General features: G+C 47.4%; 1 protein-coding gene across 2 annotated transcripts; it reads right to left on the reverse strand.

Annotated features, from left to right (window-relative positions):
* Window positions 1-992: 992 nt before the first annotated feature.
* Window positions 993-20,938, reverse strand: Tnfrsf13b (TNF receptor superfamily member 13B). Of its 2 annotated transcripts, none has more exons than XM_087910541.1 (5): window positions 20,784-20,938; window positions 11,538-11,664; window positions 9,211-9,456; window positions 3,800-3,979; window positions 993-3,423 (listed from the first exon to the last, which is right to left on the reverse strand). In XM_087910541.1, the coding sequence occupies exons 1-5, from the start codon at window positions 20,784-20,786 to the stop codon at window positions 3,209-3,211; spliced, it is 771 nt and encodes a 256-aa protein (XP_087766667.1). In that variant the 5' UTR covers window positions 20,787-20,938; the 3' UTR covers window positions 993-3,208. The 2 variants fall into 2 exon arrangements, with proteins under 2 accessions (XP_087766667.1, XP_087766668.1); XM_087910542.1 differs by having other exon boundaries at window positions 11,538-11,659; window positions 20,784-20,840.
* Window positions 20,939-27,848: the final 6,910 nt, after the last annotated feature.

A 27,848-nucleotide genomic window follows, 5' to 3' on the forward strand; every position in this document is an offset into this window, starting at 1 on the left:
AGCTCCGGTAGGCAGGTACCCTGTCTGTAGGAAGCCAGGGAAACCTACAGCCCTGAAGGGAAAGGTAGCCCAGCGCAAGTGGCGCAGCTTTGTTCCAGCAGGGACTGCTCCCCAGCAGAGTGTCACAGGCCCTTGCTCCAGGAACGGTTTCCGTAAGGACTCTGCTCCTGCAGGGGAGGGTTTTCCCAGTGAGGTTGTTGAAACATCTCTGTTGGACTCCCCTGGAGTTGGGAGCCAGGGTATACCACCAAGTCACAGGGCATAACAAACCTCGCTCGAGAATTATTGAAAGGGAGGAATCCAGGAGAGTGGCTGCTTCTGCCAGGGTGAAAAAGGGCGGCCCCAAGCTGAACAGGCACAAGGCTTATATAGGGTGGGGATTGGTAGGACCTCAAGTCCTGAACTTGGGACAAGTACAGAGATTGGTTGGATTTCATTCTCAGGGATTGGTTGGATTCCAAGTCCTGAGTTGGTTAGGGACAGGGTGTGTTTCCTTGGCTCTGTTCTCAGGGTCAGGATGTTCTTTCTCTGGCCCTTTCTGCCCTACAGTGCAGCCACAGGAAGACCACATGGTACGCCCCTGTCTGGCCACACCTGGTTCTATGCAGGAACCTCATCCATGATGGGGAGAAAGGTATCATCAAAGAGGCTGAGTGAGGCTGGTCCAGAAATCCAGGTAAGAAAATAGAGAAATGAAGCCGGGTGTGGTGGTGCACACCTTTAATCCCAGCACTTGGGAGGGAGAGGCAGGCAAATCTCTGTGAGTTCGAGGCCAGCATGGTCTGCAAAGTGAGTTCCAGGACAGGTTCCAAAGCTACAGAGAAACCCTGTCTCAAAAAACAAAACAAAGCAAAACAAAAATATCGAGAAATGAAGAGGCTGTAAATGAAGAATAAAATTTTATCATCGTTCATAAAACTTTATCATCTTCAAGAAAATGACTGCAATGAGAAATCGTGTTGAGAATACGATTAAGAAAGACAAACACTAGGTTTTCTCACATTTATGGAATCTAGACATTTTAAAGACATGAAATGAGGTGAGTACTGATTTATGTAGAGGAAAGACCAGTGGAAGGAGATGAGAGGATTATGGGGTGGGGAAGACTACAAAAGCACATTGTATACAGACTTGTGAAAGCTGCAGCAAAACTGGCTTTATTCAGTTAATATATACTAATAAAAGTTTGTAAGGGGACCATGTGAGTGGAATCAGGCTATATTCTGCAGGCTGAGCCAACACAACAGATAAAGTTGGCAAAAGAGCCCTTTCTTTACAAAGAGAAGGAAAAAATTACACACAGGATCCACTGAAAAGCAGGCCAAACACTCTCAAGATTGTCTTCAACCGAGACCAAGGCTGGGCTCTCAGCACCCTGTGTCCTGGCACCTCTCACCCTCAGTCTCAGAAATATCTGGCACTCACAGCCCCTTGGGTTTGGATGAGCAAAGTTTTAAAACCACAGATCCTAAAGACTAGAAATAGGTTCATCTCCCAGACAAGCTGAGCGCTGGAGTCTGTCTCTGAGCATGTGCTATGTGTTCCTCAGTCCACAGTCAGCACATGTCTGTAGCAGGGGCCTGGGGCTTCCCAGCAACCCTGTTGTAGGAAGCTGGTCATGGTGGGCGTGGTATTGATGTAGACTGGCTCAATACTTGGTGAGACACGCCTCAGACAAAAACTTGTTAGATGCCAATTTGTCAACAAAAATAAAGCAGTGGTGGTCTTACAGGGCCTCCATCGTGGGTTGAATTTGTCCCCAAAAACTCATTATGTTGAAATCCCAACCCTTAGTGCTTTGAATGTGGCCTCATTTGGAGTTTTGACAGAGAAGTCAAAATGAAGCCATTAGGTGGATCATAACATGAGATCTAAAAGGGAGAATGAACAGAGAAAGGAGAGAGAGAGAGAGAGAGAGAGAGAGAGAGAGAGAGAGAGAGAGAGAGAAAGAGAGAGAGAGGGAGAGGAAGAGAGTATAAGAGAGAGATGGAGAATAAGAGAGAGAGAATAAGAGAGAGAGAGAGAGAAAGAGAGAGAGAGAGGAAGAGAGTATAAGAGAAAGATGGAGAATAAGAGAGAGAGAGAAAGAGAGAGAGAGAGAGAGAGAGAGAGAGAGAGAGAAGGCAGAGTGTAGAGTGGTAAGGAGAAACCAAAGACAAACCTTGCATATGCAGCTCAGACGTGTGCAGCCTCAGGCGTGTGCAGCCTCAGGTATGTGCAGCCTTGGGCATGTACAGCCTCAGACGTGTGCAGCCTCAGGTGTGTGCAGCCTCAGGTATGTGCAGCCTTGGGCATGTACAGCCTCAGGTGTGTGCAGCCTCAGGAAGAGCCAATGCTGCAGACCTCTTGACTGCAGGTTTCCAAACTCTGCGGCAGCCACCTTGTGTTACCAGAGCTGGCATCAGTGTTATATTGTGAAGGGCGCCCTTCTCCCTGTACAGCCTGCTAGCTGTGGATGGTGAGGGCAGGAGTGCACTTGTGGGTAGGTCTGCCAAGTACCAGGGTAGGGAGGGTGAAATTTCACTGTGTATGGTTTCACACTTAAGTTTGCTGGGAAAACGCTTTATGCACCTGGAGGTTTAAATGCAACTAGAAGGATAAGTGTATAGGTGCTCATTCAGAATGGATGCAATTGAACATACTCATGGTGAGGTCCAGGAAACACCCATCATCCTTTTAGACATTTGGCCTTCACCTGGAGTCTCTTGCCTTCCTGGCTACATCACATTGGTCACATGCACATGTGGACACACATACTGCATGCACCAAATTCACACACATGCATGTGCATGCATATATACATGACACACACACACACACACACACACAATTCACATACACGTGCACATGACACGGCCCAGCATCTGCACACACTCGTACAAATTATTTTATTCACAAACATACACACTGCACTCAGTTATCTGCCTAAGGCCCTAGGGAAGGGCGCTTCTTCGTAAGAACTGTGAGGGCGATGTTCCAGGTGCCTGCTGTTCTCCATCGTTCTCCACTAAAGAGGAGCGCACAGGTGACTGCTCTGCCTAAAGTCTGGGAAACCGTGACACAGGTGGTGCTGGGATGTGGGCACTGTGGGTGGTTGCTTCATTGTGGGTGGGTGCAGGCTCTCTCTCGTGTCTTCCTCCTGTCTCTTCTTCATCCCTTCCCTCCTCTTGCACTCCATCCACTTCATTGTCTCCTTCTTCACTGGCTGTCAAGCTCCTGGACCAGTATCTCCGATGGGCACACGCACGGTGTCAAACGATGCACGTGCACAGGGCTGCGGGGCAGCGGTTCCCGCTAAGCCGAGAGTCCCGAGTGTGCGTGTGCTCTCCTGTGTGGGCGGCCTGCGCTCCGGGAAGCAGAAGCTACATGTCTCGACAGGCTGGGGTGGCAAGACCACCTCACTGCAAGCCTCTGTTGCGGGGCCTGAGGGGACAGAGAGGGTGTTGTGGGCACCGAGGGCTGTGCCACACTGCCTGGTCCAGCAGCCCAGCATTTCTACAGCCACCCCAGGACTTCAAGGCTAGGCTCACTTCTCCCTGAACCCAGAAACCATCTAGCCTCCTCCCCTGGATGCCCCCCTTTCTGGATCGCCTGTCAAAGGAGAAGCTAGCAACCTGACACCCACCCTTTCTCCTGGCCCTGCGGCTTGAACCTGACTTTGCTGAGATGCTTCAGGATGCCCAGGCCTCTCCCGTGGACTCAGAACCTGCCCACCCGGAAGGGAGGGTAGTGGTGGGTAGGGAAGGGGAGAGTTATGCTGGGGATTGCCCGGGAAGGAGGCCTGGCTTTCTGTACTTACGGTGGGGAGACTTTGCCTGGGACACACATGGCCCAGAACACTGCTTAGGAAGCGGCTCTCTACGCCGGAGGAAGCAGGCCAATGCCACCAAGAAACAGCAGAAGATGGCACAGAGGCAAAGCCCCAGTGTACAGTAGACAAGGGCCAACTGGTCGCTGCTCACCCTCAGTCCTGTGGATGCTTCAAGAGAGAGCATGAGTTCAAGGGGTGCGCCCACTCCCCAGTTTTCCCTTAGGTCTATAGCTACTGGATACCCTCCCTCATTCCAGGACTGAGTGCTCTCCTACCATGGGCTTTCTTTTAATCTCATTAGGCCCAACAATCCACATGGCCATCCCCAGGCCTTTATTGCTGGTGAGGACATAGGATTCCTTTCCTGGCCCCAAGATATCACTGCTATGCTGAGTATTGAGAGAATTGGCCCCTCCTACCCCAAACTGATAGCACAATTTTCCAAGACTTTAAAGCTGGACCTCTCTGGACCTGGCCCATTCTGTTTTCTCCACGTGCTTTGGAGGTAGACAGACCCAGGGATGGATGCGCACATGCTTGTTTGCGACGATGGCAGTCCAAGGAGGATGAGTTCTAGCATCACAGTGAGCTTGGACTTGAAATCAGGACCAGGGAGATGACTAAGGAGTCCGGGCATAGGTGTGGTGGGGGTGGGGGGCGTGGGACACTTTACAGTGCAAGACTTGAACCTCGGGCTTTGAATGAGGGACTAAGACTTTGTCCCAGGCCAAAGCTCTCTGCTGCTGACATTACTCCTCCCAAACTATCCCCTGGGTCCTGTAATGCAGTCAGCTAGGGCATACATACTCTGTGCTAGTGAAGAGTGTGTGGGGGGGGCACTCCCTCGAAGGAGGAAGTGGAAGTAATAAACTTATAAAGAGTTTATCAATAAACTTGCTCAGAAAACATTAAGTCCACAAAAGTAAAGTTAAACAACAGAACATCTGCCAGGCAGTTTAGAGGGCAGGCGGTGTGTGTGTGTGTGTGTGTGTGTGTGTGTGTGTGTGTACGGGACAAGGCTAATTCATCCCTGTGCCTCTAAGCAGGCCCAGCAGAATTCTGCCTGCAGGCAGGAGGACCCCAGCTGCCTAGGAAAAGCAGGGCTGGTCTGTCTCAGATAACTATGACAATACTTTACACTGTAAATCTTCCCATCTGTACAAACAATCAAACCTTGGAATTCTGTCTCTGTAGAACAATAGATAACTGCTCAAAGTGTGACTTGGGGCCATGAGTCCGGATAAGCTGAGGGGGATTTCTGTTCAGGGCCGGTTCCCTTTTGTCCTTTAGCCAGAATCAGTCACACACTATTATTCAGTTTTCCCTTTATTAATCTCTTAAGTGCTTGGAGTGTTTTCTCCAACATAGTATAGCAACACTGCGAAACTCAGCCCATTCTGGGTGTCAGGTGCGTTTTGAACTGGACTTTCCTTAATTCTCCTGTTCCTTGACTTGGGGCTAGAAGATAAAGGGGGGGGGTCAGTACCTTTGTTTTAAAAACCGGGATGTAATCTATAAGTCATCACATTCACCGCTGAGTGAATTGTGTACGCTTCTTTTTTAAACCACGTTCATGAAGTTGCACAGCCATCTCCACCCCCTAATTTGAGACCTGTTTCTGTCTCCAATGAAAAGCTTCCTGTCCCTGTCCCATTGTGTTCCCTCCCCATCTTCCCTCACCCGGCCCCCAGGGACATTCATCTGTGCCCTATCTCGATGGACTGACCAGTCTGTGCTGGACATTCTGTACCTCCCACTGGCAGGTTTGTGGAAATGACTCAGGATACCCATGTAGTGCCCATGAGACATTGTGGACAGTCTGGACTCTATTTCTCCTTTAAGTTGTCAGTTAGATGCTGACTTTAACCAAGTTCTCCTAGTTTCTAGGTGTTCACTCCTTATACAAACTGGAGTCTGATGTAACAAGCAGCTTATTGTACAGATACTGTATCCTTCGGCATATGTTTCATTTAGTAATGAAACTGTCTCATTGAGACATTTTCCTCATTAACTTTGCCTCTTAACATTCTTCACGTAGTTGTAATAGACCCAATGGCCGACCTCTGAACTTAAATATGGTCCCCTCCATGTATGTACACCGTACAGTGGGTGATAACAAAGAAATCATCAATCTCACTGATCCTTATGACAGAGCCTGTCATGTGTTCTTTGGTCTGTCCACTTCCTCTAACAAGGGCAAAACTATCCAACTATTTTAATTAGACTCTCAGTGAGAATTATGATACACTAGCAATCTCACTTTTGGTGTGTTGCTGCTGCTCTCTTGTTCACATAGCTCACTCCAAGGACACACACTATCACCACTCTGATGTTCTGGAGCTTTGCCAGATGTTAAACACTGTGGTCCCTTGGATGGACCCTCCTCTGAGGGGCTCTAAATGCTGTCCATTCTACATCACCCCTTTGCCAGCCCATAAGCAGTTAGAACAGTCTGTGCCTCCAAGTCCCTAAGCAGTTAGTGGGTCCTCTGAGAGTGGAGGGATGAGGGACTAGAGTTAGCCAGACCCCCTGGTAGGCAGACAGAGAGAGGTAATAAGGATGCTGAACTTCCAAGATGCCCAGCTTCTTCCTTATCTGAGGCAAAAGCCTGGCAGCTTAAAACAAAGGCCTGATGGTTTTTCTCAGTGGGGCCCCCTGCTGATGGACTGGCCCTATGACATGCATTCAAAGCTAGATTGAGAGACCACGGTTATAAGTCAATCAGCTACCCTGTCCTTGTTCAAATCTGTCCTAATCAATCCTTGTTGATCATGGTGGCACATACCTTCAATCCCAGCAGTCGGGAAGCAGAGGCAGGTGGATCTCTGCGAGTCTGATGTGTGTCTAGCTACACAGCAAGGTCTAGGAAGCCAGGACTACATAGAAGTAGTCTTAAAATAAAACAAACACACAAAATAAAATAAAAACACAAAACAAAACAAAAACAAGAAACAAAACTGACTGACCCTAAATTAGGAGAAAAAGACCCTTCAAAAACTTAAAAATCAAAACCTAGCTCTTGAGGAGAGACTGGGCTTGGGGGCTCCAAAGTCTCCCCTCTATCTTGTAGAGGTTTTCTTCTCTGTCCCTCTTTTGGGTGTGTCTTCATTGGTCTCTAACTGCTAATTAAGCTTGCCCTGCCCTACCCACAGGCTTCCATTTCACCCAGAAAGATACTGGGGGACCCTTGGAACAGTAGGGAGGGATTTCCTAAAGGGCTTGTACCTCTCATCTTCTAGCAAGACGTTCGAAAACTCGCTCCTCCCCAACATCTGCTCAAGGCATCTTACCAGTCAGAAACAAGCTGACATCACAGGCCCCCTTACGTGCTGGCAGACCCCGCCTCCCTGCGACCACTCCAACCTCCAGCGCAGCACACCCTCCCCACCTTTGCCCCACAGGCTGTCTGAAGCACTTCCTCACAGATGGCCCTCCTGGCACCATTTACCGCTATCCAGCTGTCTGAATACTCTTCTGGTTCCTAATACTGCTGGGGACAGGAGGACAACCTGTCTTCCCTACTCTAGGAAAATCCTATCAAATCCTTAACAATCTGTTCCCATTCAAACCTGACCCCTCCACGGCCTGTAGGTTCCTAGAACCCACCTCACCTTACCAGTGTCCTCTCAACACCAAAACCTAGCTCAAAGTGAACCAATTCATTAAATAAACCTGTCTTTCCTAGTCAGCTTGCAGCCGTTCACTGCCATGTCCCTGGGACGCTCTTCCAAAGTGCCCGGCAGAGGGAATGCTACACCGAGTAACTATTCTTGACTCCATTCCCTGTTTTCCCTGCGAAATATGGCTCTCTGGGGGCTGCAGGACAAATGTCTCTGTGTGCTTACCCAGTAGCTGGACGGGTACCTGTCCTCTTAGCCTCCGCCTCACCATTCCCCTTATACCCATGAAACTCTAATCCTGTCTCAACACCTACATCAAGAAGAGCAGAGAGGGCCTTCCAACTCATCCCTCTTGTCACTCTGGGCATTCTTCCAGGGACTATAAGGAGGACAGCAGAAATGGGGTTCTTTACATCAGTCAATCCCCCTGTCTTGGCAGCTGGCGGACAGCCTACACCCAGATCCTCTCCACACCCTTCAGCTCCTCCAGGGACAATGCTGCTTCTTCACCAACAGATCAAAACTGCTTCAAGACCACACACAGAAAACTCAAGAACAAGCCTCCTCTGAGTGGGCTCCTGCTCATCCTGGCCCCTCCCCTCTCGCCCCTTCCTCCTTAACATCCTCATACTTAGAGTTTACCCTGTCTTTTCAACTTTTTCCCCAGTTTCTCCTAGACAGCATCATTGCCTTCCTCTGCTCCATCACACATGATGAAGTAAAGACAAAGACAATGCCTCTTCTAGGGTCACTCCAGACTTGAGAGCCCCCAGCTGATGCTCCCCCCACCAGATAGAAAACAGCACCCACATCCCTCATATGTAAAGGGTCTGGGATTAATGGAAATGTCCCCCCTTGCCCTCACGCAGAACCGACGCCCTAAAAGAAGCTCAAGGTCCCAGAGCTGCCACCATGGAATTCCCAGAAAGCAGCTAATCCCCTGGAGGGTCAGAGAAAAGCAACTGACCTATCTTTCATCCAGCCATTCCAAGAAACAGTTCATGCAGAAAAGCAGTTCACTTCCTCGCTCTGCCCCTGACAATACCCTCCGCTCTTCCTTCTGTACCCTAGCTGTGCCATCCCCCAAACCACGTAATTTGCATTCCTCTGCAAGTTCAGAAGCTGTGCCTCTGGGTCTTGGGGCACCACCTCCCTGACCAATGAATGTCAACAACTTTCGTCATGAAGGTTGATCTGAGTTTTCATCATTTCCCTCTGATTAATTCTTTCATTTACCAAAAAAAAAAAAAAAGTTTGCCGCCTACACCAGGTCCTACGGAATCATTCTCTTCAACTCTGTTCTGGGCTGGGCCCTGTTTGATCCCATGAAATGAGAAGCTCAGAGAGGCTTAGGTAGAAAGGAACAACCCTGGGAGGCTGGTTAGGCCACACGTGTATTGGGTGTCTCAGAAGCTAGAGAGATGTGTGCATGACTCAGCAGCTTGACCATAGCACCATGAGGCTCAGGGTCCAGCCCCAGCACTGCACAGAATCAAGGGGAAAATCTGAACAGATTTGGAATATTTTCATTACAAAGACTTAGTTCAGTGTCTGGGGTATCAGATTTGAGCAGTATACATCATATATGTGTGTCAAAATGTCCCAGAGACTTCTGAAATTTTTGTCTCAATTTTTCTACCTGGAGTGACCTCCCTGGCTTCTGGCTATTTGCCAGCCTGGGCCTCTTGAAGCTAAGACACTCGTTATTGCAGCCTGCTGCTTGGCCTCCTCCCCATCCTGATCCTCGGATACCGTAGGCGCTGACCTCTGGCCACTCACCTGAATCTATCTGCAAGCCTCCATGTTCTGCTCCTTGGTGCCTTCCTGAGTTGCCTAGCCTGGCTTCCACTTCCCCGGCCTGTGGTCTCCTGAGCTCAGGCTGAAGGTTCATCCGGCTTCTGGCCTTTTTCTCACAGAAGTGTGCGCATTGCAGAGGGTGCTGTGGGCAGGTGGAGTCGCAGCTCACGCAGCCCCCCAGGAGATGGTCATAGTACTTGCCTTGCTCTCTGCGGCAACTGAGGAACTCTGGGAGATGCAAAGAACAATGCTACTGGGTGTGAGAGCTCGGGGTCTGACGAAAAACTATGTCACAGCGAAGGAACAAAGCAAACCGACCCTATATGGTTCAATGTGAACACGGCAGTTCCAGGTCAGTTGGGCCCTCTGGGTGCTCTCTAGCCATATGGTTTGCATTTGGATATTTATATCTCTATTTATATGTATCTTCTTGTACATAGCTGAAGATGCATCTGGTTTCTTATTGTTGTTGTTTCTTCTATGACCTATAAGGTTTTCATACTTCTTAGTTTTCAAATGTGGTGGTTTTCTACATATTTTTAAAATTTTTTAGACTTATTTATGCTATGTGCCTGAGTGATTTGCCTGCATGTATGCATTGCATCACATGTGTGCCTTGTGTCTGTGAAGTTCAGAAGAGGGTGTGAGACTCCTAGGGATGGTTGTGAGCCACTGTGTGGGTGCTAGGAACAGGACTGGGTCCTCTGCAAACTAGCAAATGCTCTTAACTGTTGTTCCATCTCTCTAGTCCCCTCTACACATCTTTTAAAATTAATATCTAGATTATTACATTGTCATATAAATTGTTCATTTGCATTTTCAAATCTCCTGAAGGGGAAACACACTTCAAGTTAGTAGAAGGAATAGAAGAGAAAATGCCAGAACCCTCCTTGAAGAGCTGGGGAGGGGAGCTGGGAAAGTCCGTGGTGATATATTGGCAACATGTGGGAAGAACAACGGCCTGCACTGGTAATGATGCTGAGCAGAAGTTATGCCCCAAGGGTCCCAGCTGGTGAACAGAGGATGGGAAGCTAATCTCTGGGTGAGGGGATCCATTCACAGCTGCACAGCCAGAAAGGAAGGACATAGCCTACTTGGAGGAGGTTCACTCGGGAAGAGGAGATACTACCCACTCGCTTCTCAATAAACTGCCTTCACCACATACCCAGAAATAAAGAGCCAAGTGACATTGATTGAGACCCTCCCCACAAATCACGAGCTTTCTCCCTTTAAGACTAATGGAGTTTTAGGTTTCTTTAAATATTTTAAATATTTAAATATCTTGCCCACCAGTGTGGACAAGATTGCTCAGTGGATAAAGGTATTTGCCAATAAGACTGATTACCTAATTTGGTCCCCAGGACCCACATGGTGGAAGGAGAGAACTAACTACCAAAAATATCTTCACACACACACACAGACACAGACACACACACACACACACACACACACACACACACACACAGAGAGAGAGAGAGAGAGAGAGAGAGAGAGAGAGAGAGAGAGAGAGAGGACAGAGAGAGAGAGAGAGAGAAACTAAGTTTTAAGACCGAGTGATAATCAGTAAATATTTGAAAAATACTTGAGTGGAAAAAACGAGATAGGAAATGAAAAGGCAGAGTTTTAACAATTTCTGAAGATGTGCAGGTGGGTGTGCTGTGCTCGCCTATCCCCATATTTATGTGTTTGATAATTTCCACAATAAAATGTTTCAAAGCAACATTAGAGCTGGGGAGGGGGTACATGCCTGTAATCCCAGTGGCTGATGCAGGAAGATCTCAAGTTCAAGACTAGCCTGAGAGGGGAGTGGGAGGGTGTTGGGAGGGGGGGCGGAAATGGAAACTTTTATAATCTAATAAAATTTACTAAAAAAAAAAAAAAAAAAAAGACTAGCCTGAGACACACAGGAGAGCTGTCAGAAAAGGTGGAGGTTGTCAGAAAAGGTGGAGAAACATTGTATTTACTGACTGAATTACCAAAGAATAAACTTGAAGAAAAAAATTAAGGAGGAGATAGAGATGAAGGATTACGTGATTAGGACTAATTCCTCCTTTGTGGTCAGAGAAGTCCTCTAGGAATCGCTAAGAGACACTGAAGGCTGAGGGAAAAGAAGCGAAGAGAAGATTAGGAAATGCTTTCAGGTAGGGGAGTAGGCAGTTTCCCAGGGTAGTGTACAAACAGTTGAAAGGCTGAATGGAAAGAGACCACACAACACATCTCATCCCTCCATCCCTGTCCTCCACCTGGCTGCAGGTGGGCCAGAGGGGTTCTGGGGCAGGTGAGGAAATGGCTCAGACTTCGGAACTCACTGCAGAAATCTGTACAGCTGCGCTGGCTCCTCTGGCTGCAGGAGATGCAGGAGACACAGGTTTTGGTCAAGGAGTCCCAGTACTGCTCTTTGGGGCAGTTTGCCATAGTCGCCCCTGGCCACCTGTCCTGTGGAAGGAGAGATGAAGCATTAGGAGAGAAAGCAGATGGCCAAACAGAACCCAGGTGGCCTCCCCTGCCACACTCTGAGATGTTCTCTGTCTCAGCAGGCCGAGGGCAGACAAAGCTGGCTTCCACCTCAGCTGTGATCTTGGCTGGGTTCTTTTTTCTCCCCGTTTCCCATTCGTAAAATGGTTTCTCCAGGGGTCCCTCACTAATAGAGTTGCACCCTGTCTGTTCACACATTGTTCTTCATGTGTCCTAGGCCTCCTCCCCGGGATCTCTGCTTATTTCCCCACCATCTGTGGCATCTGCCTAAACAGAGGGCTCTAAGGACCAGGTTATGTGTAGACAACCTGGCTCTGATCTAGATGCCCAGCCTGGGCTGAGGTGGCTAATGTTAGACATCAGGGGTCTATGAGTCAGCCCGAAATGACTGACATTGGATGCCTGCGGAACCCAGAAGCAAACAATGATGTCATCTCTCCTCTAACTGTCCTTGACAGAATGCCATATCTTTATAAATATGCTTTGAGGTCAGAGGTAAAGGTGTTAGCCTTCACCCTTGTCAGCTTGTCTGTGTGTGTCTGCCTGTAGGCTTGTGTGCTGCTCTACATGTGTGGAGGTGTGTGCCTAGGTACCAACCATTGTCTGCCTAGTGGTCTACATGGAGGCCTTCATGCAGAGTGAGTAAGTATCTTTTAAAAATAGATTTATTTATTTTAATTTTATATGTGTGTATATATGTATGTATATATACCACAGTATGCCTGGTGTCTGTGGAGGTGAGGAGAGGGCATTGCATCTCCTATAACTGGTGATATAGGTGATTATGGGCTGCTTTTCATTGGTACTTGAAACCAAACCTGGATCCTCTGCAAAAACAGCAGGTGCTCTTAACCACTGAGCCCTAGTACAGGATGCCTCGTCCGCCCAAGGCCCCTTCATCCCTGCAATCTACTTGCCTCGTGTGACCCTCCTCCTTTCTTGGCCTCAGAGCACGACCTCAGAAGGACCCTACTGTCTACCACTAGCATGCACACCCCCTTCTTGGTCCCCACTGTGGCCTTGGCATTCATGGATGTGGCTGCTTCCCGCCATTGTTTAGGTTCACCATGGGCATGCCCAACCGCAGTGGGGCAGAGCAATGCCAGGTCACAGTGGGCCGAGCGACACTAAGTCACACTGGAGCCTGACTATACTGGAGCAAGATAGCCCTAGTCACAGTGCTGGTGTCACGGAGGCAGGCAAACACAGGGATAATTTAGTCCTAGGGTACTTGGCTTTGGTTAGGCAAGTTTGTCTCCTGGCTGCCCAACTCCCTCCCCTGCAATACTACACACCCACCCTTCTTCAAACAAGGCACCTTCCAACCTCAGACCCCCACCTGTGTGGAGCTACACCTCTCTCTGAATGACTTAAGTTGCTCTGCCCCTAACAATCATCAAATTCAGTTTCTATTCAAACACATTCCTAATGTACCAATAGGAAGAACAGCAAGACCAATCCAACTTGAACTGGTTTGGGGTGCATATCTGGTAAGACAAAACTGTGTCCTCAGGCCAGGAACTTTTAGGGAGCAACTCCTTATTTACCAGTTTATGCATATGCATAATTGGGCACACATATGATTAAAATCAGTTGCATTATGGGAAGAGACATATGCAATAGAAAAAATGCCCATATCACCTAATCTATCCATCAAAACAGAGACGCATTCATATTACACCCTTAGAAACCAAGCTCCTCCTTCTCTTGAACTGGGGCTCTCGAGTACCTTCTTCCCTCTGTTGGCCACTGCTCCTTTGCAGTGTATTTTGATCATTTTGATTGCTTTTGCATGGAGTTTTCTTGCTACTTTGCAATCTGTGTGAGCTTTTGTTTCATTCTTGAATAAAATACCAAGAATCCGCCCACAGTCAGTGCAGACAGCCATCCCAACTACTGGCTACAAAACTGGAGCCCAACAAGGACCGATGAGAGCCAGCATCCAGACTGCGGTGAACTCAGGTGGCTCACTATTCAACAAAGAACCCTCGGTCTTATCAAAAGTTTACAAAAGATGCTAGCAGACACTTCTCCAAAGAAGACAGAATCACCCACAGGCACCAGAGAAGATACTCAGCCTCATAGCTCGTCAGGCTTACTGCAGGCCTATGATTCAGCCATTGGGGAGGCTGGGGCAGGCTCCCCAACTTAGCAAGACTACCTCAAAACTAAAAGTAGTGAATAAAATAAATAAAAAATTTAAAGGCTGGAATACAGCTCAGTGCTTGAGCACTGCCCATTATACATGAAGGCAAAGGAAGAAGAAAAGAGGAGGAAGAGATGAGAGGGAAGGAAAGGAGTGAAGGAGGAATGGAGGGAGGGAGGAAGGAAAGAAAAAACCCTCAAACCTGGGCCATGAAACATTACACTAAAATTATAGGACCTGGGGATAAAGAGAATTGTGAAAGTAATGAGACAAACACAAGCTGTGTGCCAGGAGACGGAACAGCAGGTAGATGCCTATGCTGCCCAAGCCTGGAAACCTCAGTCTGACCTCTGGGACCCCTGTAGGGGTTAAAGAAGGTAACTGACCCTGTCAAGTCGTCCTTTGACCTCCACATGCCTACCCTGGCACCTGGGCCCTCACACGTATGTACATTCTCTCCCCACCCCCCATACACACTCAACATCATCATCATTATGAAGAAAAAGAAAGGCAACTTGCTATGTACAAGGGACCTTCTGGAAAACTGATGGAGATGAGAAAGAATGGAATAAAGGATCTAAAGAACTGGAAGAAAAGAGCTGCCAGCCCCAAGTTGTGTCCTGAGCAAAACTGCCTTTCAATAATGAAGGAGAAATGAAGACAAACAGGAAAACAAATTCTGAGGAAACACATTTCTGGTACCAAAGGCTACTAAGAGTCCTTCATCCACCTGCCTCTGCCTACCCAGGGCTGGGATGAAGGGTGTGCATCACCAGCACCACCAGAGATCTTGACTGTAATGGAAGAGACTGGACAGTGTCATGGAGCCCGAGAAAGGATGAGGAACACTACCAAAGGTCCCTGCACAGGAAAACATTAGTTTTTATTTTGCTTTCTTTTTATGTATATGGGCATTTTGCCTGCAGGTATGTCTATGTACTATGTGGATGCCTGATGCCTGCAGAGCCCCTGCAACTGAAATTACCAAAAGCTGTGAGTTGCCATGTAGGCCCTGAACCCCAGTCTTCTTGCAGAGTAACTAATGTTCTTAACTGCTAACTCCAAGCTCTGTTTTATTGTTTGAGACAAGGTCTCCTTATGTAGTCCTAGCTGGCCTGGAACTCTCTATGTAGGCCAGGTTGATCTCAAAACTCACTGTCTCTGCCTCCTGTGTGCTGGGATTAAAGGAATATACCAGCCACTATGCCTGGGTTGTCAATTAATGTGTGTGTGTGTGTGTGTGTGTGTGTGTGTGTATGTCTGCCTGTATGTCTGTCTGTATGTCTCTGTGTCTACGTATGTGTGTGTGCTTGTGTGTGCACGCAAGTGCATGTGGTACTAAGGACTGAACCGAGGCTTTCCTAGGTGCCAAGCACACTCTTCCAGTGAGTGACATCTCCAGCTCTTTTGTTTTACTTTGAGACAAGGCCTTGTTAAATTGGCCCAGGTCGCCCTTGAATCTGGTCTCTAGCCAAGAGAGGGCCTTAAACTTGCAATCTTGCTGCCTCAGTTTCTTGGTACCTGGGATCATGGGCTTGCACCACAAGGTCAGTCAAGATAAACTTTTATAAAGGAAAGAATTATTGCATGCTTGTTATGAGTTGAAATTCCTGTTTCCCTACATAATTTAATAGACACTACATAAAACAATTATTAAAAACCTATGTTAATAGTCATTCAGTATTCAAAGAGAAAATATGTAACAATAGAAACATAAAAGGAAAAGGGCAGAGAGTTTTAGGAATAGAGTTTTGCATATTAATGAAACTAAGTCGATATTCAAATTAAGGTATCACAAGATCAATTTGTTAATTTTACTCTTTAAGATAATCACTAAGAAAATAAATTAAAAATCTACATAAAGAAGGGTGGGGCAGTGCCATGACTCAGTGGGTAGAGGCACCTACTACCAATCCTGACAACCTGAGCCCAATCACCTGACCCCATACAGTAGAAGACAATCAGCTCCCACAAAATGTCTTCCAACCTCCACCCACTGTTCGTGGCACCAAAGTCCCCTCCCCACATCCATGCACAAAATAAATAAAGTGGAAGCAATATATAAACAGCAGAAATAAATCTTTATCAGAAAAAGTACTACACATAAATGATCTGAACTCTCATATTTAAAGGCGGAAATGGGCAGTCAGATTTGCACAAACCCACAAGATTCATCTACATGCTATTTATAGAGGGTTTGTTTTTGTTTGTGGTGGTGTTTCCGATGAGTCCGGGGACTAGAGCACTAGGCAGTCTCCCCCTTAGCCACGCCCCAATCCCAGCACTCAGATCAAAGGACATAGAAGATCTAAAGTAAAAGCACAGAGCAAGACACTTTATACACATAGTTCTCCAAGAGCAGACACCAACTCACGATTATTATCAGACAGAATACGTCGTATGGCAAGCCCCAAAGAGACATTGAAAGAAAAAGCCCAGACAGATAGGTCCATGCCTACAGGTGCAAGTTCCTCAACAACATGTCAGCACACCCAACAGCCGCGCTTTAATTACCACCATCAAAGGGGATTGTTCCTAGACGGCTGCAGGGATTCAGTTCTACAAAAAGCCATCAGTTCCATGTGCAACATTGAAAGAATTGAGAAGGAAACCACACAGTCATTCCAAAGGTTGCAGAAAAGGCCTCTGACAAACTTCACTACCTTTTCTGATTAAACAAAACCAAAACAAGAAAATACCAGGTGTAATAAACTAGGGTTAAAAAACAAAACTTTTGCCCAAGAAAGGCCATAGATAAAAAATTTGCAGACAATAACATGCCAATGGGGAAAAACTGAAAAGTTTTTAGGTAAGATTAGGAATGAGGCAAAACTGTACCCCTTGCCCTCTTCTGATCAGCATGGCACTGGGACAACCACACATTCGGCCTCATTCCCAACTCCCAGTCCCAAGTCCTGTGGTATTTTCTTTTGGGTCAAGGTGGCCTCTGGCCAAAGCCTCATCCAAGTCTCTGTGGACTTGGTCGCTGGTTACAGATGAAATTAGAGTAACGGGCTGCCTTAACTCTGGCACTTAGGCAAAATAATAATAATAAATAAATAGAGGTATCAAAATTGGAATGAAGAAAGGCAAGACTACTTCTGTCCACAGATGATGTGATCTTATAATAAAAAGGACCACAAAACTGTTAGAACTGATAAAAACATAGTTAGCAGATTTTTTTAAAAAATCAATAATCAAAAACCACTGAATTTTCATAGACTCGCAAAGAACAATCCTAAAGGAAATTAAGGAACAATAACTAATAATAACACAAAAAGAAATAAAATACTTGGTAAATTTAACCAAGAAGTGAAAGAAGTATATGCCAAAATCTATAGAATACCATGGAAAGAGATTACCTAAATAAGTCAAAAGACACCTGTGTCCGTAGACTGGACGACTTAAGATGGCAATATGGCCCAGAACAAATTTACTAATCATATAGTCAACAACAGAATCCTAACAACTTTTAAAAAACAGAAAAGGTTAACCTACAAATTTAAATGGAATGTCAAGAAACTGAGCAGTCAAAATAATCTTCAAAGGAAGGGAGAAGCTAGAGGACTCATACTCCCTGGCTATAAACAGCGCAGAGCTGCCACAGCCAACCGTGTAGTACCGGTGTGGACAGGGGCGACAGAGGTCTGGCCAGGGGAGCCGGATGGGGAGCACAAACAAACCTTTGCCAGTACGAGCAGACGGCTTCTTCACAGGCCTATCGTGAGCATTCAATGGGGCAAAACCCAGTCTTTCATTGAACAGTGGCTGTCGTTCAAATTAGAATGTCATACATTTAAGGTGTTTTGTAATCACTCTAGCAATCGGTCTTGAAGAGAACGCTGGATAGACACATTTAGAAGAATGAAGTTAAGTACTTAACCAATGCCACAAAAAAAACCTCAAAATTGATCAAAGACCAAAGGATATGCTTTTAAAACTTAAAAAAAAAATGAGCTAAAGAGTTGAATAGACATTTCCCCAAAAATATACATGATGAACAGCAAACTCGGAAAGATGCCCAGCTCAGCACTGGAGAAAGGCAAACTGAACCAGTGAGAGACTCTATCTCCTTGACAAGGACAGTCAGCAAGGACCCTGTGCGTTAAATGGGATTTGACGGTGTTACTGTGTTGCGGCCACTTTGTCAAGTGCCTTGGCTAGCTAAAGCGTTCACCTGAGTCACAGTGCCAGCCAGCGGTTCCACATCTAGACAGCTGACTATCCTAAAGAGTCGATCCACCCAAAATCTAAACTCACTTTCACAAAAGCATTGTCCTCTGTCTGCAGAGAGTTGCAGCCACCCAGATGAGGTCATCTGATGGGTGGATAAGAAATACAGTCTATCCCTAAAATGCGATATTCCATGGGTGGCCTGTAAAGACACATGAACTAAAGGGAATTGAAGTCACAGCATACACTGAGAATCAGCTGCTGATACGAAATAACCCAGATAAGCAAAGCTCCAGAGATGGGGATTGGATTAGTTGTCGTCTGAGGCTGGAGGTGGGAGAAGGGAAGATCGACAGGGTTTCTTTCGGGGGTATTGTGGTGGCTACACAATTGTGACACAAAAATCACAAAATCATTTGCTTTAAGTGGAGCTACTGATCTCCCTATAGAGCGGGTTAGATGCCCAGGCCACCTTGAGAGACTCCATGACCCACTAGATGTCTGGAGCCACCACAGCCACTGGGTCAGACAGGGAGGCGCAGGTTGACAGAGGGCAAATGCCGGCTGTTAGGAAGGAGCTGTGTCCACCCTTCTTTCTCACCCACCACCCAGATCTATGTAAAGTCCAGAAGCACGACCCAGCCCCTAGGATGGGCAGAAGACCCCTAAGGATGACGGTGGTCCAGGCAGCAAGGAGGTTGGAGAAGACAGCTCTGTTGGTGAATAGCATGGAAGGAGGAATTGCTCTCAGAAACCAGATCTGTGCACTGGGCTCAGATCAACACAGAAGCTCTCTTGTACCCTGAAGCCCAAGAATCAGCAGGACTTCCAGTTCCTAAAGGCTCCCCAACATGACGGTTGGTGCTGCTCCACAGAAGACCGCTGTGACGGATTAGTTTGAAACCTGCTAAAGAAACCTAAGACAGCAGCTTGTATCACACAGAAAGACCTCACGTATCTGCAGTGTGGTGCTGCAGGTGCCTTTACGGAGGAACGGAGGAACGTGAGGTCACTCGCTAAGATTGTCAAAGCGGGGTGGCAGCAACAGGCGCTTCTGTCCCATGCTCCAAACCGATGGGATTCTTCACCCCTCACTCCAGGCGTCAAGGAAAGCAACTTTGAACCCTCGCATCGTCAGTTCCCACCTTTTGAAAACTGGACACACATGTTTGGCTGCTATTGTGAATACCTTGAAAGAGGAAGGAAAGACTCCAGTCTTTCAATACCAGTCAGAGGCCACCATGAGCAAGCAGTCCCATGCGGCCATTAGGATGACACGCCTCGGCAGTTTTAAGAACACGGTGAGGGTCAAGCTACAGTTTTTTTGTATTAAACCAAGTACTTGTGGTTTATTTCGTTTTCATGCAAAACATGTTTCTATTTGAGCAAAACAAAATTGTTTGTTGTGTGAAATATATTAAGGTGGTTACTTTCATTTCAATGGCTTTCTATTATTATTATTATTAACATTGTCATTATTTTGGCTTTTTCAAGCTAGGGTCTTACTATGTATGTAACTCCGGCTGTCCTAAAAACTCACTATGTAGAGCAGGCTGACCTCATATTTACAAAGATCCACTTGCTTCTGTCTCCTGAGTGCTGGGATTAAAGGAGTGCATCACTACACCTGGCCAGTGGTTTTCTATTTTTAATTTCATGTGTAACGGTCTTAGCTTTTGCTATAGAGAAACTAAGAGCAGAAAGAATATATACCTATTTCAAGGTGGTACAAATATAAGAAATATTAAAATATTTTTAAGTTGGAGGATTTTGTTGTTGTTGTTGCTGTTATTTATTTTTTAACTTCCCAGAGCCTTTGTTTGTGAAGAGGCTCTGAAAGGTGGAAAACAGGTTTGTGGTTTTGAGAACCATTTTGTAGTTGAAGAGAAACGGCTTATCCGAGGCCAAGGGCAAGTGTATGACCAGCGGTAACTTGAACTCTCCACCTTCACTGCAGCACCAAGAAGTTGCTGTGGGTTCCAGCACATTCTAGCTGATCCCTAACTCCTGGTCCCAGGTCTAATGGCATTTCCTCTGCGGTCAAGGTGGCCCTGGTCACTGCCCCATGGGATTCTCTGAGAAACGTATGTCTTGGCGTCTTTGGTGGACATGGATGCTGGACAGAGACGAAAATTCTAGCAAGGGCCTGCCTGAGCCGAGTCTGGGTGTGGGGCAGGTGGAGTCGCCGAGCGCAGCCAGTCCTTCCTGATGGGGAATCTTAGAGGAACCCACTTAAGACCCCAGCAGCGCAACATATCAACAGACCTGCTCTTTCAACAATCGTCAAATAAAAGGAAAAGGCAGAATGGGGACAGGGAGAGGTTGAAACACAGAACCCAGTCTCTCTCGTGGGTCCCCAAAGGACCTGGGCTGAACTTAGCCACCAAGAACACCATAGGTGCTTCTTGCTCAACACCTGTGCTCTTGGGCACTCTAAGAGTTCTTAGAAATTCACGACAGCTAAGTGGGGACAGAGTTGTGAGCGCTGAGTCCCGAGGCATCTCATATCTACCAGATTAGAAATCATCCAGAGACCCAAGGAGAAAACCTGGAGCATGTGGATACAAAAAGAAGGCCCCTACATGTCTGGCTGACCCGTAACCCCTGGCACGCAAGACCTGAACCTGGAGACCTCTCCCGTGTACAGGACCGGGGCTGTCCCAAAGTTGGGTAGCCCTGGTTTGTACCTGGGGTGATACTGCTGGATCCCCAGCCCCCAGAACACCTTCTTGGCCCTCACCCACTACAGCTGGCTACTCACCATGCTCCTGTGCCGCTGCTCCAGCCTCCTGCCTGTCCTGGCCCACGCTACTCATTACTCAGGCCGTTTATTATTAGCCTGAGATTTTGTTAGGCCTAGGCCACACTTCCTGGGTTTTCCCCTCGACCTGGGCATGTAAATATGACACCCTGCTGACTTGCGCCTGCGCCTCAGTTCAGGGAGTACAGGTGGGTGACCCGACCCTGTTGGCTCAGCACCGGGGGCTTAGCTTGACCTGGCCGTGAGACGACAGAACTTGGGCACTTCTGGATCGTCCCTTTCCCACCTCTCAGGGGCCTGCTTCCTGTTCACTGCCCACTCTCCAGGCTAGGCCGCCCAAACAGCTCTTGTTGCCCAGGACTAGCTTGAACTCAAATTTCTCCTGTCTCAGGTTCGAGATTGTGGGGATTGTCGGTGTGTTCCACCACACCTGGACCAGAAAGCCATCTGTGACTGCCCAGGCCATTAGGTGCCTATTCTTACAGCAAGTTCTCAGCACACAATGACTCCACCAACAAGCTACATGGAAAAATCAATGCTACAGCCCTGATGATCCTGTGTGGTGACTTTATTTCTATGCATTCCCAGGTCTTCAGGACCCTGCAGGGAAAGATAGCCCAACAATTGCTCTTCCAAGTCCATGGCAGTACTGTTCATAGGAGCCCACATATGGAGTCAATCTGCACATCATCAGTGGATGAGTGGATAAGAACCGGAGTGTGTGTAAACAGCGGGATTCTATCCATCCTCAAAAGAGAAGGAAGTCCTGCCATTTGTGTCACCCAACATGAATGGAATTGGAGACCCTTGTGTTTGAAATTAGAAGTCAGGCTGGATGTGGTGACTCACGCCTGTAACCCCAGCACTTGAGAGGCAGAAGCAGACAGATCTCCAAGATCAAGGCTAGCCTGGTCTACAGAGCGAGTTCCAGGACAGCCTGGGTTATGCAGACAAATAGTACCTCGATAAAAAAAAGAAAAAAAGGAAAGAAAAAAAAAGAAAGAAAATAGAAGAAAAGGAAGAAGTCATGGCCTAGAGTGAAGGCCCTGTGGTTAAGAGCTCCTTTGAAGAGCCAGGTTCAACTCCCAGCACCCACACGGTAGCTCACAAATATCTGTGACTCCAGTTATAGGGGATCTAATACCCTCTTCTGGGCTCCATGGACCCCAGATACACGTGATGCACAGATACATATGTAGACAAGACAGCTATACATGGAAAACTTTAAAACTTGAAAGCATTTAAATAGAAAGAAAAAAGTCAATCCTGGAGAGACAAAGTCATATGTTCTCACTCCTGTATAGAATATAGCACAGAATTCTTACAGCTCGAGAGAAAATCAAGTCCTCAGAGGCTGTGGAGGGTGAAGGGCAGGAGGACAGGGACAGCTTGGTCAGAAGGTCCCCATTTCAGCTGGGTAGTGCTGTGGTTCTGTTGTTTAGCAGGCTAAATAAAGTCTACAGTCATACATTATGGCTCAGCGGTCAAGCACGGATGGGGCTCTGGGGTTCATCCTCAGCTCTGAGAAACAAAATGGCACATACCTTGATCCCAGTGTGCAAGAGGCTAAAGTAGGAGGCCATGAGCTCCAGCCAGCCTGGGCTATATAGTGAGACCCTGGAGAGCATGGGGTGGGGGGATACAGTTTGGGAACTGGGGTGGGGGTATGGGTGGTGGTGCTTGGCATTCACAAGGCTCTGGGCTCAATATCTAGAATAGAAGGGTGAAAGAAGAGACAGAAAGAGGGAGACAGAAGAAGCGAGGAAGGGAAGGGAAGGAAGGAAGGAAGGAAGAAAGGAAGGAAGGAAGGAAGAAAGGAGGGTGGGAGGGAGAGAGAGAGGGAGGGAGAGAGGGAGGGAGGGAGGGAGGGAGGGAGGGAGGGAGGGAGGGAGGGAGGGAGGGAGCGAAGAAGGATGATCCTAAGACAAGCTGCAGGTGATCTAGGAGATAAGAGCATCCTGCTGGAGCTTGTGGCTGCCCAGAGCCATTTTGGGGGACAATCTACCCAATACTGACCCTTGAGACCTGGAAAGGCTGTCACTGGAAGCTCATGAATGGCAACAGGAGGCTGGCAGCAACGCACTGCCCATCCAGGGGAGGATGGCTGCATAGCCAGGCTGAGGCATAGCCAGGCTGCTGCATAGCCAGGCTGCTGCATAGCCAGGCTGCTGCATAGCCAGGGTGCAGAGGTCAAAGGAGAAGCACCAGCAGCTGTGGGAGTGTGGGAGAGGTTGGACTCGATAGGGCAGGTCACTGAGGAAAGTGGTGGAGCAAGATGCTGACACACCACATGCACACGCACACATCCACACATATACATACACACACATTCATACATACACTCATAACATATACACAATCACACATGCAAGTACACATTCACATATATACACACACATGCACAATATACATGTCACATGAATACATATGCACATATAATACATGTACGCACATGTATGTGCATACCTACACATGTACACATACTCTGGTGCTCTTTTCCCAGAATGGTATGCCTGCGAATGTGATATGTGACAGATGTGACAAAGGGTGGTGTTTGAGGGAACCCAGTCCTACACGGGAGGTTTTCATAGCTAGTGTTAATGAACAGTAGCAAAACCACAGCTGGGCCAAAGGAGTGACAGGTAGAACCCATTGCCATGAACATTCTGCCTCCATGTGGGAACAGGGCAAGGTTGGGGTTTATTTCTGGGCCGTGTCTCCTCCTCACCTTTCTGAACCTGTCGGAGCTGGACTCTACTGCCTCACTGAGGGCTGTCTGGGGCCTGGACCCATGTGGGAAAACTGTCTGGCGTTGCTGAGCCTTCCACCACTGGAGCTGGGATGTGTAAATAGAGCAGCTGTCCTGAGTCTCACATGCCATCTTGGCCAACACTTACAATGCTCTGTGCATAAGCGACAGGCAAACAAAGCCCGGGTTCTCTGGGAGGCAGCAGGGCAGAAGGGGAGGGTCCCTTCAGTCACATCCAGCCACCACTGGCTGACGCTCCAGTGCACATGTGCCCTCTCAGAATAGTGCTGCCAGTTTCCAAACCTCATTCTGAAACCAGACTTTTCTGTGCTGTCTCCAGGGGCACCACCGGCTTCTCACTGTGAGTCACAAGGCCAAAATTTTAGAACTCGGAACAAAGACACTTTGCACACTGCAAGGCTTGAGAGCTAGCTTGTTTACGCTAGCAGGGTCAACAATTAAAAGGCGTAGGCAGTTGGGGTAGGTCTAGAGAGCAAACCCCAGACCATCTAAACACCTAGGTGGGCCATTTCCAACATTTTTAGCTGAGCCCAGCCCCATAGCAGTGCCTCTGGGGGAAGTGACCATCGCACGGCACCCTTAGCTTACATCATGCTGGCTGGGACAGCTCAGATGCGGTGTTTCCCAAGTGACTCAGTCTCTGAGCTCTCAGAGGGCTGGCGGGCTTGCTGCGGGCCCAGCTCTGCTCCATTGCTTCAGTCTGTTGTGCTGTACACCATCTCACTGAAGGCCTTGAGTTGCCTCTGTGGAATTGCCTCATCAAAGTCAATGTTGCCCATTATTATTGCCCAACTTTGCTGTGCACATGGTGGGGTTTGAACCCACAGACTCATGGTGGCAGCTAGCTCTGCCCTACCTCCCCTCTCGTCCCTGTATCGAGGCACGCTACTTGATAATATCCTCTGAGTAGGTTCTGGGATAAGCAAGTGTTCAGAAAGGGATTTTTTTTGAAAGGAACATTTTTAAAGCTAGAGCTGAAGCCCTTATCAAGATTTCAATTTACACACGAGCCATCCATGACCACTTCCCAGAAGGGCTAGACACTACACCTGGGCAAATCCCAACTTGAAGAAGCAGACAGTAGGCTCTTTATTATCACTGTTTATTATTATATTAAGTCCCCAATTTCTTATGGGAGGAGCTGGGCACTCTTTTTCTTTATCAATTTTTTCCTGATTATGTTCTATTGTGAACATTTCAGAAGGAAGAGCACAGTGGAGAGGGAAGCCCAGTCAACCATGGGGGCCTCCACCTGCTCATGGAGTCTCTTCGGCTGTGGCCATCTGGGTCTGCCCTCCTGCTGAATGTCACCTCTGTCTCCCAGTCTTGTTGTCTAAAGCAATGACTTTCAACCTGTGGGTCTTGATGTCCCTTGGAAGGGATTGAATGACCTTTTCACAGGAGTCACATCAGATATCCTGCATATAAGATGTTTATAATTCACAACAGTAGCAAAATCGCAGTTATAAAGCAGGAACAAAATAATTTTACAGCTGGCGGGGAGAGGGGGTCACCACAACATGAGGGACTGTATTGAAGGAAGGTTGAGAAAGTGTTTTCTGTTATTTTCAATCTTCCATCTCTTCTTTGATCTGTACTGTACTTTATCTTGATACCCCTCAAAGGTCCACATGCTGAAAGCATGTTCTGGGGCCTGAGAAGCTGCTGGGAGGCGGTGGACCCCACAGGAGATGGGGCCATTGGGAACCTGGCCCTCCCTGTCTCTCTTTGCTCCCCACTCTGCCCACCCTACCACAGGCTGTGAAGCAGCAGAACCATCACCAGGAGTTCAGCTCAGGAAACCAACAACTAAATAAATCCTGTCTCCTACAAGTTGCTTCCATCTGGCTCTTCACAATGAGGAGAGAAGAAACCACATTCCAGGAAGGCAATGGCCCCTTTGAAAGCAGCGGCACCTGGGTTTGTGCTTTGGCGGTTTCTCCCACGCCCACCCTTGCGCACAGCATGGGGTTATCTAGCTCAAACCCAGCATAACAAGGGTGACAACTTAAACTGATGGTCCTTGGCCAAAGCAGATGCCACCCTTGCAAGCTGATGGCTTTCTAAACCTGCCATCATTTCTCTATTTTTAGTGCCTGTGAGGAAGGGCTCTCTCTCTTTACTGTCATACTGATAAATGTCCTGAAATCATGTGTGAAAGATTTGCCTTTGGCCTGTGGTGTTAACAGAAGCTAGCGACGCATGTAGGGGTCAGAGCATATGTTGTAGGAACCAGTTCTCTCCTTCCACCATGTGGGTCCTGGGGAACAGACTTAGGGTTAAGTCAGGCTTGGTGGCCACTCCCTCACGGGGCCTCTAGAAACCTTTAGATATTAAAATAGGAGAAAATTCATTTCCCTCCCCAGTGGTCTCTTGTTTCTTGAGTTGAAGTCCTCTACTGTACAAATGGGATTGGGAAAGCTGCCTCCTCCAGGGTCCTCGGGACTCTAGAAGGGAAGGGACCTACAAGTCGATAGCCCTTCAGGGGACCATGTGTTTTACAGATGGGACAGTGAGGTCATGAACCGTGTGGGCTCTGGGCTGTTTGAACATCAGACTTGTCCTCAGAACCCAGCACAGGACTCAGCACACACTGTCTGTTCAGTCAATAGTTTTTGAATGAGCAAATGCATGGAAATTAAAAGCAAGTGCACAACACCCCAAGTTCTGCTTCCTAGAAGAGATGACCAATTTGTGGGATGAGAATCAGTGAACCAGGTCCTTTGTGAAGAGAAAGGGTCACACCCTGAGGGAAGGTGGGGGGGCAGTGACTCAGAGAGACCTCTGTGCACAGCCTATGACTCACAGACCAGCAAGGTGGGAGCACACAAGCCAAGAGTAACCTGGATCCATCGCCTGCTCTTCTCTCCCTCACCTCCCGTGCCTGTTCCAGCACAGACATCCCTGGGGACACCCACAGCCTTTGTCCTGCTTCCCTGCCCTGGCAACGCTTTGCCTCCTGTACTCTGCACCACAAAGTCTTGGCTCCAGCATCTTCTTTAAGAGTCCATTCTACTACTGACCAGAGTCCCAGACCGTCTTAGTGAGGGTTTCTATTGCTGTGATGAAACCCACGGTCAAAGCTGTGTAGAGAGGAAAGGGGTTATTTTGGTCGTCATTCCGTATAACAGTTGATCATCAAAAGCAGTGAGTGTAGGAACTCAAGCAGGGAAGGAGCTGAAGCTCCTGAAGGCAGAAGCTGCTGCAGAGACCATGAAAGGGTGCGGCTTACTGGCTTGCTCTCCACGGTTTGCTCAGCTTGCTTTCTTAAGAACCCAGAACCACCAGCTCAGGAATGCCTCCTCCGCATCAATCACTAATTAAGAAAATGCCTATGGGCCTGCATATAGTTGGATTTTTTTTCCTTCCTCCCTCCCTCCCTCCCTTCTTTCTTTCTCTCCTTCCTTCCTTCCTTTTTTCCTTCCTTCCTTCTTTGTTTTGTTTGTTTGTTTGTTTGTTTGTTTTTCAGGACAGGGTTTCTTTGTGTATCCTTGGCTGTCACTGTCTTGGAACTGACTGTAGATCAGGCTGGCCTCAAACTCACAGAGATCCTCACCAGTCACTCACTTGGTGCACAGATATACGTACAGGTAAAATACTCATGCACATAAGAATAAATTAACCTTAACACAAAAAGCATGTACTATTATACCAAGATTCTAAAAAGAAAATGAAATGAGCTTTTAAATAAATAACTGCCGGTTGTCATGTGGATGTGGAGGGAAAGAGGAATCAAGCATCTTCATCACTTGGGTCTCTGTTACCAAAATGTGTTCAACTGTTTTTTTGTTTTGTTTTGTTTTTGAGACAGTGTTTCTTTTTGTAGCCCTGGCTGTCCTGGAACTCACTTTGTAGGCCAGGCTGGCTTCAAACTCACAGAGATCCTCCTGCCTCAGGCTCCCAAGTACTGGGATAAAAGGGGTGTGCCACCACCGCCAGATTTATAGCTGGATCTTATGGAGGCATTTTCTCAGTGGAGGCTCCTTCCTCTCCAGTGACTCTAACTTGGGTCAAGTTGACATAAAAATAGCACAGCTGAACCTTGTCAAGCTGACACACAGATCTATGAGTCACAGACTTTCCTTTCTTATTCACTCCCAAGATCCCACATTAATAGGAACATCACAATATAAAATATTCTAAAGTTTAAAAGCTCCACTGTGTTTAAAAATTTAAATACTTCAGCCTCGTCTACAAAGAGAGTTCCAGGACATCCAACAGAGAAACTCTGTCTCAAGAAAAAAAAATTAAATACTTAAAATTTCAAAGTCTCTTTTAAAAATATTCAAACTTTC

Source organism: Myodes glareolus, chromosome 9 (genome assembly GCF_982192425.1).
Source record: "Myodes glareolus chromosome 9, mMyoGla1.1, whole genome shotgun sequence".
Taxonomy (NCBI): Eukaryota; Metazoa; Chordata; class Mammalia; order Rodentia; family Cricetidae; genus Myodes; species Myodes glareolus.

What these genes read in the sequence shown, in the direction of transcription:
- Tnfrsf13b (XM_087910541.1), bottom strand. An exon ending in CAGCTGTACAGATTTCTGCA is followed by an intron (nt 9,457 to 11,537) that starts GTGAGTTCCGAA and finishes TGCATCTCCCAG; the next exon opens with AGTTCCTCAGTTGCCGCAGA. An exon ending in AGGCTTGCAGATAGATTCAG is followed by an intron (nt 3,980 to 9,210) that starts GTGAGTGGCCAG and finishes TCTCTCTTGAAG; the next exon opens with CATCCACAGGACTGAGGGTG.